This window comes from Oncorhynchus tshawytscha, linkage group LG13 (assembly GCF_018296145.1).
Source record: "Oncorhynchus tshawytscha isolate Ot180627B linkage group LG13, Otsh_v2.0, whole genome shotgun sequence".
Taxonomy (NCBI): Eukaryota; Metazoa; Chordata; class Actinopteri; order Salmoniformes; family Salmonidae; genus Oncorhynchus; species Oncorhynchus tshawytscha.
The window spans coordinates 52,956,807-52,969,965 of record NC_056441.1 but is presented as its reverse complement, the minus strand read 5'-3'; the positions used below and the strand labels follow the sequence as shown (position 1 = coordinate 52,969,965).

At 39.3% G+C, this 13,159-nt stretch overlaps 1 protein-coding gene across 2 annotated transcripts; it reads left to right on the top strand.

Annotated features, from left to right (window-relative positions):
- Positions 1 to 1,407: 1,407 nt before the first annotated feature.
- Positions 1,408 to 9,551, top strand: LOC112265111 (protein YIF1B). 2 transcript variants are annotated; one of them, XM_024442159.2, is made up of 8 exons: positions 1,408 to 1,546; positions 7,194 to 7,420; positions 7,524 to 7,628; positions 7,777 to 7,855; positions 7,949 to 8,006; positions 8,114 to 8,269; positions 8,436 to 8,529; positions 8,644 to 9,551. In XM_024442159.2, the coding sequence occupies exons 1-8, from the start codon at positions 1,504 to 1,506 to the stop codon at positions 8,797 to 8,799; spliced, it is 918 nt and encodes a 305-aa protein (XP_024297927.1). In that variant the 5' UTR covers positions 1,408 to 1,503; the 3' UTR covers positions 8,800 to 9,551. The 2 variants fall into 2 exon arrangements, with proteins under 2 accessions (XP_024297927.1, XP_024297926.1); XM_024442158.2 differs by having other exon boundaries at positions 1,408 to 1,570.
- The last annotated feature ends 3,608 nt before the right edge of the window (positions 9,552 to 13,159 follow it).

The window sequence follows — 13,159 nt, the reverse complement described above, 5'->3', positions numbered from 1 at the left end:
AATTGCAATTCCTACAAGGTGAGGGCCTATTTTTAGGTATTTGGATAGGCCTAAATTAAACATTGAATTATTAAAATGGTAGGCTAAAGAACTTTGGAGAATTTAGATTTACATAAACAAATGGTTAAGACTGTTCTATTCTCTTTGATTTAGTTCCTGTTGTAACTCAGACAAATGACAATGGATGACATACTGACTGACTGAACGAGGAATTAAACGTAGATATGTTGGAATGATACGTTGCAAGCATCATGCATGCTCTGCACTATTTGGCTAGTAGGCAAAAAGGCCTACATTAAGGGTATAATGACTATGGTTGCATGCCTCCAGAAGGGCATCTTCTGAAGCTGAGGGCTGCTTTTCCGAAGGCGCATGGTGCTGCGTGGAGATCACAAGCTCTTCGACTGGGCAGCAGTGTTGCGATGGAGGGAATAGCTTATACTGAGACTACCTAAAACCACTGCAACAGAGTTATTGTAAAGTTTGGGAATAAGTTTATGCCAGACTTAGCCTATGTTTAACCTCTCCCTTGTTCATTTCAAAGTTCATATGTTCATGACCCAATTCATATAAATCATGTACAATTATTTTGAATTCATATTAACCCCTCCCACAGAATATGCGTTGGCAGATTTTGAGGGACGAAATTAATGTGAAAGTATTTGAATAAAAATATATTTTGAGTGGCAAAGACTCCAGTGGTCATACATAATTCAAATACTCACCAAACATCTATTATTCTATGTTTCATTATTCCTGTTAGATACTACTGGTTAGGATTGCAGACAGAGCCCAGAGAATGGGATGGTGCAATATTGAACGTCATATTTTTACAAGGCGCATGCATGGGGATGTTCACGTGGGGATGTCCAGTGATATGTCCATGCTGTAGAGATGCTCCTAGCGGACTGAAACTTCACTGTTGTAGGCATAATTCAGGTTGTGCTATCTAGACATGCACTGGCAAACAAACCATTACATTGGCTACCTAAATGTGAAGTAAATTCAACTGAGCAGTAATAGAAAATGTTGACTTAAATTGAAAACGTGCAGGATACCTCATTTGAACGCAGCAAGACATTAGAACACCATTGCCCATTAGAAACAGATTCACTTTCCCACTCTATATCATAACCTGATTGGAATCTAAATATTCCTGCTAAGGATGCAATACAGCTGCACATTACTGTGCAGGAGATGTAATGTGCCAAAAATATAGGTGAAAATCAGTGGTGTAAAGTACTAAAGTTAACATAGTGTTATGTACTGTAACTAAAAGATTTCACGGAGTTACCCTCCCTGCGTAAGTAAATAATTATAGTGATTATTTCGATTGGTCCACATTTTACCAGGAACGCCTTTGTCTTTTTTTTTTAGTTGTATGATAATATCATTGGCCAGTTGACACATGGGTGTGGCTGTGTACAAATTTTGTAGAAGCCTATTGAATGGTTTCATATCAGCGTTTTTAGAGACGATATCCCAAATTACCTGTAATAATTGATGGACATGGATTACACAGCAACCCAAAGTGGGTTCACACAGTGTAAGTTACTTGGTCAAAGGATTGGTAAGATGTCTTGCTTTTTGACCGAGAAATCAAGCTAACGTATGCTAGCTAGTTAACCGGCATGCTAATAACTAGCTAGTAAGCTAACCCACTCCATGTCTGCTCTTCAAACCAAAACTAACCACCTAGCAAATGTATCTAGACAACTATTTTTTTTGTCATATCTTGTGTGTTATCAATCATAACAGCAAATTTCTTGCTAATATAGCTAGCTGACACCATGTTGCACAAGACTAAGTTAGCTAGCTTGCTCGTGGTTAGCCACATTAGATAATATCACCAGATAGGTTTTCATATTCTATGTAGACAGAACCTGAAACATGTCTGATCAGTTTCGGGCTACATTATTCAGGTTTACGTTAGAATGTCGCGCTATTCGCTCTCTAGAGTTACGTTTTCTTGTATCAAGCCTTTACGTACTGCCCGCATTGCATTGCTTCTAAATCGGGTCATGGGACTGTGCCTCTGGTTATGTTAGCTAACGTTAGGTTCTTGTTGGTCTCCGCCCAGTGTCCAATCAGAACTTGTTCCCAAAACAGAGCTACAGTAGCCACCTTCAGGAAGTATTCATACATGACATGTTTTAGTAATTTAGCACCCCTTGACTTGTTCCACATTTTGTGTTACATCCTGAATTCTCTCTCTTTGTCTCTCTGTCAAAAGTTGTCATGAAGGCACAGGGTGGCAATTTTGAAGAATCTCAAATATAAAATATATTTGGATTTGTTTAACACTTTTTTGTTGGTCACTACATGATTCCATATGTGTTATTTCATAGTGTTGATGTCTTCACTATTATTCTACAATGTAGAAAATAGTCCAAATAAAGACAAACCCTTGAATGAGTAGGTGTTCTAAAACATTTGACCGGGACTGTATATATATATTGCACTGAGATGCATTGCCTTAGAAAGCTGCGCCACTCGGGAAATGAAGTACAGAAATACTTCATTTACATTAAGTATTCACACCCCTGAGTCAATACTTTGTAAAAGCACCTTTGGCGGTGAGTCTTATGGGGTAAATCTTTGAGCTTTTCACATCTGGATTGTGCAATATTTGCCCATTATTCTTTTTTAAATTCTCCAAGCTCTGTCAAGTTGCTTGTTGATTATTGTTAGACAGACATTTTCAAGTCTTGCCATAGATTTAAGCCGATTTAAGTCAAAACTGTAACTAGGCCACTCCGGAACATTCAATGTTGTCTTGGTAAGCATCTCCAGTGTAGGTTTGGCCATGTGTTTTAGGTTATTGTCCTGCTGAAAGGTGAATTTGTCTCCAAGTGTTTGTTGGAAAGCAGACTGAACCAGGTTTTCCTCTGGGATTTTGACTGTGCTTATAGCTGTATTCTGTTACTTTTTAATATTTATTTCTTAATTTTTTACCCCCCTTTTTTCTCCCCAATTTCCATCTTGTCTCTTCGCTGCAACTCCCCAACGGTCTCAGGAAAGGCAAAGGTGGAGTCATGCGTCCTCCGAAATATTACCCACCTAACCGCGCTCCTTAACACCCGCCAGCTTAACCCGGAAGCCAGTCGCACCAATGTGTTGGAGGAAACACTGCTCAGCTGGCGACCAGTGTCAGCTTGCAGGCACCCGGCCCACCACAAGGAGTCGCTAGGTCACGATTAGTCAAGTAAAGCCCCAATACCAATAACATGATGCAGCCACCACCATGCTTCAAAATATGAAGAGTAATTGATGTGTTGTGTTGGATTTGCACCAATCATAACACCTTTGTATTCAGGACAAAAAGGTCATTTTTCTTTGCAACATTTTTTTGTAGTATTACTTAAGTGGCTTGTTGTCAACAGGATGCATGTTTTGAAATATTTTATTCTGTACAGGCTTCCTTCTTTTTACACTGTCATTTAGATTAGTATTGTGGATACAAGGTTTTTGGTCCATCCTCAGTTCTCATATCATACCCATTAAGCTCTATAACTGTTTTAAAATCACTATTGGCCTCATGGGGAAATCCCTGAGCAGTTTCCTTCCTCTCCGGCAACTGAGTTAGGAAGGACGACTTTATCTTTGTAGTGACTGGGTGTATTGATACACCATCCGAAGCCTAATTCATGACATCACCATGAGCAAATGGATATTCAGCATCTGCTTCTGTTATTTTTACACATCTACCAATCAGTGCCCATTTTTTACGAGGCATTGAATAACCTCCCTGGTCTTTGCAGTTATATCTGTGCTTGAAATTCACTACTAGATTGAGGAACCTTATTGTTGGGTACAGAGATGGGATAGTTATTCAAAACAATCATGTTAACCACTATTAGTGGTCCATGCATTTTATGTGATTTGTTAAGCACATTTTACTCCTGAACTGATTTATGCTTGCCATAGCGAAGGTGTTGAATGCTTATTGACTCTAGGCGTTTCAGCTTTTTTATAAATTTCCAAAAATGTCTACAAACTAACTTTCTCTTTGACATTATTGGGTATTGTGTGTAGATCAGTGACACAAAATCACTATTTATTAAATGTTTTATTCAGGCTGTAACACAACCAAAATGTGGGAAAAGTAAAGGGGTGTGGATACTTTCTGAAGACATTGTACTTGCTAAAATAACTGGCACTGCTGTGGTAAGCCCAACAATGGCCTACTACTGGGTGTCCCAATTTGGCAGCATCTTGTGCAATTGAACTTGGGATTTGTAGGACCTGGTGGCTGACTTCCTGGACGGCTCCATAACAAGCCTAGGTAGTACTATTGACTGAGTTTGTGATTCATTCTGCTCTATAATACTATATATAGGAAGTTGTTTGATGCAATGGAAATGAATGGGCATATGCTCTATGATAGAGCCCCCAATCTCTCAAAAATCCAAGGTAGCCATGAGCCAGGGGGGTCGGTTAGGCTCACTTGGGCCGACACTCTTAGTGACATTTTTTTTTAAGGTCTATGTCCCTAGAGTTGGAAAATGTGAGAGCAGCGTAGCAATGGTAGCCTTCTGTGTGTTATCACTTTCTTTCATCACTCCCATCCCATTCAATTTTCCCATAGGGATTTTACCCTATGACAAACAATGTCAATATACAGCAAGTTGTTATTCACTTATACCCTTTAATCATATATCATTGGAAAGTATAGATTCACAGCTATCCATCAGACATATTTTCGTGAATGTTCAGGCCAATGTAACTTTGACCTCTAAGGGTACGTTTTAGAATTGCCTTTATAAATGGCTTTAAAAAGGAAACCCTGATACATTTTAAACTTTGTTTGACAAGTGGTTCTGAAAGGTCATGAAATTACCTTTTCAAATGATATACAATATAACCAACCTTTTAAAAGCACCAGCTATAACTAGTTTTGTATATTGTGCCATTGGCATTCGAATGTTGGAAGCATAGACATAACATTCCATATAATGGGGCAGCTGTGTTTTATTGATTGTGACTTTGGTGATAAAGGCACCAAATTGCACACACACAGCTAGAACAGGGGTTTAAAAATATTTGTAGATACAGGGCCATCACAGCATTACACCCACAGAAGCCTTTTTCCAATATGACCGCCAAACAACTCAATGAGGTCTTATTGGACAACTTCGCATGAAATATAATTTGTAGTATGCCCATTTTTTTTTTTATCGTGATGTAGAATACACAACCAGATGAGCCTGTGTGCTAACTGTTTTCGGGTAGATGGAAAAGCAAATAAAAGGTAATTAAAAATGCCTGGCAGACCTAATTATTTGCATCAATCCAGTGGCCATTTGTTTTGAAAACTCCCATCACATGTGCGCTACAGAAACACGGCTAGCCAAACACAACTGGCCGGCGCGCACCTGAATTAAAGGGTGACTACACAAAAAAATATATAATTTTCAAAACAATTGTCCTCTAAAGTGTTTAAGCATTGTTGTGGACTTAGAACATCCAGTTTTGTTGTTTTTTTGTTTAAAAAAAAGTGTGATTTTGAGACCAAAAATAAATATACTAGGGGAAATCACAATTCTCCTCCCCACTTTCTTTTTATTTATTTTTGCCGCGGTATCGTTTGGTATCCGGTATATTTTTTTTTTCAAATTCGGCCCTCTAGAGGGTTTTGCAGAAAAGAACACATTGCACTTTTGAAATCTGCAATAAATACACATTTCATAAACTTTTTGAAACTTTATTAATCCTTGCTAACAATACGGTTTTGGAAACCTTTGGAACTTAACTTTCATATGAGAGAAAGAATCTTTCAAATAATATACACTTACTGTGCACAGTTTATCAAAGTTGCACCCAGGTGTTTTCACACACCGCCTCGGCTACGACACATCCTCTCACATTTCCACTGGACAATTCCATTTCACATTTCCTCTCCTAAACTGTGTACAGAAAGTGTATCTTTTTTATTTGAACAATTATTTTCTCGCTTATATGAAAGTTAAGTTCCAACTGTTTCCAAAACCATATCGCAAGTGAGCCGTATTTGAGTTTAGACAGCGCATTTGGCCAGCGTCGGCGCGCCGGGCCATTTCACTCACAAGGCAAAATGGGACGAGGATTGGCTCCACTGTAATGGAATGTAATTGGAGTCATGAGAAGGGCTAAGAGCACCATGGTAAACTTACTGATTCTGTAAAGGATAGGAAACAATAGGCCTACCCATGAAAATGTCAGAAATAGAATTACAGATATTAAGAGATGTGCTTCTGCTGCATAACCAACATTGTATTTAATTATTTAGGCCTATAGGCTTTTAAGCTTTTTTGACACAGTAGACTAGAGCTGGGTGATTTATTACTGTAAATTGACTCAATTGTCACAATAATGATGAATTGAATGATAACTTTGACATTAGTGTGCACCAGTTTCTTTCTATGACCCTTTAAAACTACTACTACTACTTGTAATATTGTACCATTTGCCCAGTTAGCAATAGCCCATATTAGCAGACTTATTTCATTACACATCACAAAGCTAATTATCATTATTATCGATATCAGTAAAATGTCCTCGATAAATCCTGGGTTTGGTTAAGTTTCTCTACTTTTCGGGTTTATCGACCAAGCTCGACAGTAGACCACAAGCGAAGATCTATAAATGTGTCCTTGTTTGAATGTCTTTGGTCCATTTTGAAATAGAGCCTACTTGTTCTGGCTGACTTCTAGCCAGATATCTCTCTTTGAGAAGGAGGTTCCTAATCTCAAGGGATCCTGTTGTTAAGTATTAATAATACGATTAGTCTACAGTGCAGGCCAATGAATGTCTGTGAAAGAAGGACAAAGCATAAATTGATAGGAAGAGGCTGGGGTGACGTGTGTGTGATGATGGGACCATTCTGCCCTCAGGGGATAAAACACACCCAGAATTGATGACTGAGAGCAGGGTTTGTCTTACACGTGGAGTGAAGAGACCCCATTATTGGCACTGTCTGATTCGTCCAGGCTATTTGCTGCTACGTGTCAAAGTGCACTGCATAGCTCCTTCTTTTGCAGCAAAGAAAAATGTTGGTCCTTCAAATGCATTGGAAGATTGCCATGTTTGTCACCTTACAACTTCACATAACATCACAGCTATTAACGACGCATGCGTGTGTTGCGCAGTACTTGCAGTCCGTATCCCCCACTCCACTAACCAGAATGTGGTTTCGTCCTCCTCTTGTGTAATAGATCCCAAATTGAGGATGAGGAACACGTCAAAGGACAGAACAGATCCCAGCCAGCTGTTTGACGACACCAGCGCAGCGCCGGGGGTGGAGCCCGCTGGGTTCCCGGGCCAGGGTGTTGGGGCGATGGGCTACCCCGGCCAGACCCTCCTCTCAGACCCCATGTCCAACTTGGCCATGGCGTACGGAAGCAGCCTGGCCAGCCAGGGCAAAGACTTGGTAGACAAAAATGTAAGACTCATGGTACTGATGGTAAATAGTTGTGGTACCAGTTAGTAAGTAGCAACATTAAGAAAGGCTAAATCATCTTGTTTTTGCTCCATTTAATCTACAGCTGGATCGTTTCCTCCCCATCTCCAAACTGAAGTATTACTTTGCTGTGGACACAGTTTACGTGGGCAAGAAACTCGGACTGCTCGTCTTCCCCTACATGCACCAGGTAAGATCTGGTCGCCATCTGTTCATATTGCTTGTGTCCATGTCCAGACTCCGAGCTACCAAGCTGATACTGAACTTACGCCCTAGGATGACACTCATTGATTGGGTGACTAAAGAAGATGTATGTTTTTGTTTGTTTTTTGTTTTAGAACTGGGAAGTGAGCTACCAACAGGACACCCCAGTGGCTCCCCGCTTTGATATCAACGCTCCTGACTTGTACATTCCAGGTAAAGGAGATTTGGTCAGGTCTACCACCCTGACTGAACCAAACTAATAAGACTCACAACTAGCCTATTGCTTTTTTTAATGTTGTTTTGCAGCAATGGGTTTCATCACATACATCCTGGTGTCTGGGTTAGCACTTGGAACACAGAACAGGTAAAGGTGGTCCACTTCCACTCACTTTTTTGCAACTTTCTTCCCAGTTTTCTGTATAAATAGTATCCTGAAACTTGTATCTATCTCAACCTCCCGTCTGTCTCTAGGTTTACCCCTGAGATCCTGGGCATGCAGGCCAGCTCGGCCCTGGTGTGGCTCATCATGGAGGTGCTGGCTGTCCTCCTCAGTCTCTACTTGGTCACAGTCAACACAGACCTCACCACCATCGACCTTGTGGCCTTCTCCGGATACAAATATGTGGGGTACGGATGGTCTCTCGCTCTCTGACATGATTAGTATGACTTTGTGGTTCTGGATTTTCCTGTCTTTCAACTTTGATGTCGTTTGATTTAAAAACAAAAAGTTGTATAGACATGATGACACATCGACTACTCAGATGAATTGTGAAGGATTCCCTTGTGTGTGCAGGATGATTGTAGGGGTCGTGGCAGGGTTACTATTTGGTCGAACGGGTTATTACCTAACGCTGCTGTGGTGCTGTATATCCATCTTCATCTTCATGGTGAGTAGCAGGAAGAGCTAACTTTAGAATCTAATTTACTCCTGCCAGTGCCTTGACTACTGCACTCAGGTTTACAAGCTACATTTTTGCTCTCTCCCTTGGTCCTCTCTTCAGATCCGCACATTGAGACTAAAGCTCCTGTCTGAGGCAGCAGCCCAAGGCGTGTTGATCCACGGGGCCAGGAACCAGCTGAGGATGTACCTGACCATGTCCATCGCAGCCGCCCAGCCCATATTCATGTACTGGTTGACCTATCACCTGGTCGGGTAAGACCACGAGCTGACCAGGAGCGTTTCATCTGACAAGACACTACCTCTATGGAAAGATGAGACTGTTCACTGACCATCACCTCTCCCAACCATTCGCTGCAGAGGTGCGGGACACTTGCACAGATAAATAAAAACACACAAATGTCTTTGTGGAATCAGCATTGCCAAGTCTCACAGCACAACTGTAACAGCAGGGTTTGACTTGTCTTTTTGTATAGTTTTTTTAATGTAATTGTCTAAAAAGAATAATTGACTGGCTTGTCATGTTTTGTATACTGTAATTTAGTCAATTATGTTTTCTAAGCATTTGTGAACATATGGTTGTATATTAGCAATCTAGCTTGGGCCCTCAATCTCCAAAGCTTTGACTGGGCCAAGGATGGAAGCACAGTTAAGGCAAATGTATAGCCTATGTAAGTATGCAACGCAATTAGCTACGCAAATTGGCTGTCCTGCAGGATTGCATTGCAGAATTTGCAGCCTAAAATTTGTAAGGTGTCACAACTACGCAGGGAAGCCATTTTGACTAACTGCGTTCTTGCGTTACACACTTACGTTGACTGAAAGGCTTTAGCATAATTTGCCTGCGCCGTCCAGTGAACACACAAAAAAGCACTCTATCCTCATTCATAGGATGATGTATTTAAACAGATTTGTGGATGTGTTTGTAAATAGGAAGGAGAAAAATGTTGTACATGTCTGACGTCTTGGTGACACAAACTGAAACCCAAATAAAGGCTTTCTATCATGTAACAAAGCCAAGAAATCTTACATTACAGCTGATGCTTTTTTAAATAAGCTTGACAAAAAAACATGAGCATATGACACTGTAATTGATATTCATGTTCAAACTGGAAAAGGGAACAGGAAAAAAATATACAGAGGTTTAGATGTTATAATTACTAACTTTCATTTGAAATATAGTGTTAAATGTAGGCTTGTTACTAGAAATATCATGCTAAAATGGTGTTGCGTTGCCATGCTTCAATTGCTTTTATGAATAATTGATATACAGAAACATAATAACATGGATCATCTTATGCTCTACAGCCTGATAAATAAATTGAAACTGGGGTGCACATTTTTTATAGCTTTTTAAAATGTAACTTATGAAGCTGAATATGTCTCATGTCCAATATCACTAACACACACTCAAACTTTGATTTCTGTTGATCCAACAGTTTTTTCCAACAGGAAATAAGCTTTCATGGTCTGGTTGTATCTATGTAAGATTAACACCTTAGCCCTTTCCCTCTCTGCCCCAAGTTAGGATGATATGATAAATCCTGCTTATCTTGACATTAGCAGATGTATTTGACAGATGTTCCTGTCAATCTTGATCCAACTCTTGAGAGTCGGCATTCTAAACCAGATGCATCATACTCTGTCACATGGCACAATCAGATAACAGAAGCCATGATTTACACTTTGCATTAACATGTGGTTGTCATCATGGATTGCTATCGGATCAAGATGTGTTGTGTCTACACATGGTAATAAAATGTGTATCTTATCTGCTACTGCGTCCGCATTGTGCCCAGATACCATGGTCCATCCCTGAATGCAAATTCATTCAACCTGATTTGGACCTTCCGTGACACAAGCTGTATAAATTGACAGAAAACCGCACAGTTTTAGTTTTATACTGATCATTACAGCCTACTTTTGTTATCCAACGATGTAAGACTGGCCGTAATAGGCTGTAGTCCCGATAACCTCGACCTGTCCACAGCCATACAAAAAAACATCACCGCACAAACGAGCTGAATATCTGGATTTATGTCCAAAATACAATTATTTCACAGTATAAATATAAATGACACGTAAGGCCTTAATGCACACAGTAAAAACCGAAACAAGTTGAGTTCCAGAGTAGGCTACAAAGTGCATCTCAGAATGACACAACGAATTATCCAAACAGTTCTGGACAGGGTTGTTCTTTACCATGGATGTTGTCTTTATATTATTGAAATCTTGTATTGTAAATCACATTTAGCACGGACCTAAACAGCACCAAATGAGAAAGAAAAGTGAATACAAACATGGTTGAGTTTCCTCCAAATAATTGGATCAGTCATAAATCGCTAACGTAACCTGAATATGATAACCTATCGCAAGACGGGTGGTCAAATTATGAAAATGCTTGGATAAAAGTGGCAATCAATAAAAGGAGCACGCATGTAAAGCAAATGGCTTCATAAAATAATAAAATGTCAATCTAAGTAGCCTAAATAGTCCTTTGTATCGAAACCTAGATTACATTAAACAATGGCCTCGTTCACGTTTACAGAAAGCTATGCGCCTTCTGCACTTCGTTGATAGCTGGAAAATGCTCAAAGATTCACAGAACATAATATGATAGAATAGAATAAAATTGAAAAGGATTACATTGTAATACCAATGTATTATTTTCATACCTGATAGGCCTATAGCAACTGAAATGAACTATTCACCATCTGCCCGCCGTTCATTCTGGCTTGATCTAAAGGTACAGGTGGAAGATTAGGCCTACACATTATACCATATACTTGTCAGGCACTGCGCTTTTCTGCTGCGACCCAAACATTGTTGTTGGAGTATTATTGTTTCGTATATATTGTATCTTTTTGCATTGTGTTATATTTAATAATAATCCATGATTGCAAATTGGTGTACAACTTAGTCCATGAATGAGAGAAAGTAATCAAATCTACTACGACTACTACTACTACTACTAAATGGGTTTCTGACCATGTTCTGAGAAAGACTCATCTACATATGTCAGGGGATCTCCATACAAAAATATTATTTGGAATTATGTTTACTTTGCCATTCCACCACTCATTTCAAGGTGTAAAATGAGATCAGTTATGCCTCATAAAGATGGCTGTAGGTAGTCTGATTAGGTAGTGACATTATGGAAGAAAAACACAGTGTGGTTTTACTTCTCCGAAAAATATTATTCTCTACATGTCTGTCTACAGAAACTCTCCGTAGACAACCAAAGATAATTTATCCATCTGCTTTGATTCATGTTTTTTTCATTCAGAGTCATCTATAGGTTTCTAAAACGAGAAGTGGTGCCCAATATTGCAAGACAATGTATCTCCGGATTCACAGTTAAGAGTATGTTCTCCCAAGCCCCTGAATGATATTAAATGTACATATAATATTTATATCGCCGTTTCCTTAATAATGGAATGCAAACTCAAAAGAACATCACTGCAATGTTTCTTACAAGAGAAAATGTGATCTAAAAACTCATACAGTCTAAATGATTCATTATGGTTATATATAATTTAGAACAACATCACCTTGGAAAATAATTAGATCGTGATTATTTATATGAAGAAACTGTGAATCTGCTGAATCATGTCTGTAACAACAGAGATTTTGTTTTTCAGTTATACGCCGTGATCCATTGCATTCAATGCTGTGTTAAACAAAGGTGATAACCTTTGATAACCCTTTATTTTACAGCCCAGTATTTACCATAGTTAGATAGCTAATCACCATTTTAACAAGTTGATTCTAAGAACTGCATAATAATTACATGTTGGTTTTATTTGAGATTCATTGACACAAGTGTCACTATGTACCATTTGGTACCAAGTAGTTAGCAATTGTGCTAAATTATTTGAGGTAAGTACCAGAAAGGAGTTTCTCATAATGTACAAGTTTTGTCTAACTTGTTTATTACCAACAAGATAGACAAAACATCACATCAAAAATATTGAGTAAGGTAAGTCACAGCAGGCGTCTGAATATTTTCCATTCTACATCTCATGCCTCTGACAAATGTGACACCAGTACAACTGCCTTGTGCAGCTTTATGACTAGATCAAAGCATTTTCCTATTCACAATATCATTATGTTTCTTTCCTGATAAGAAGCACATCCTATGATGGTAAATTTTTCTGAGGTGAATGGCGTATCATAAGAAATATCTGGTTGCTACCAGTCACGTTCCACAATGAGGTTTGGACTATTTATCACTCAAAATATCATGCAATGAATCAGTTTTAAACAACGATTCTGCTTAAAACACCTAAATGAAGAACTCAACTGAAGAGCAACAATGATTAGATGTAGAGTTTAGACAGTCCCTCATCCTTGACCAAATCACTGATCTTCAGCTTGGCGTTCTTCCACCGGAGGATATGATAGAGCCTGCCGAGATGGAAGGTCACCTCTAAAGTCCGGACATTCTGCCTCTCCACGCCATGCACTGAGATCTCAAAAAGTAATTGGGTTGGTGATTAGATTCCCTGTTGTGTAGTGGGACTTGAGGATGGGCTCTTACAGGACATGCTGGAGGAAGTTAACGTTGGGGATGGTGGCCTACTGACAGGTTATACATGCTGCTTTCATCAGTCTCCTGG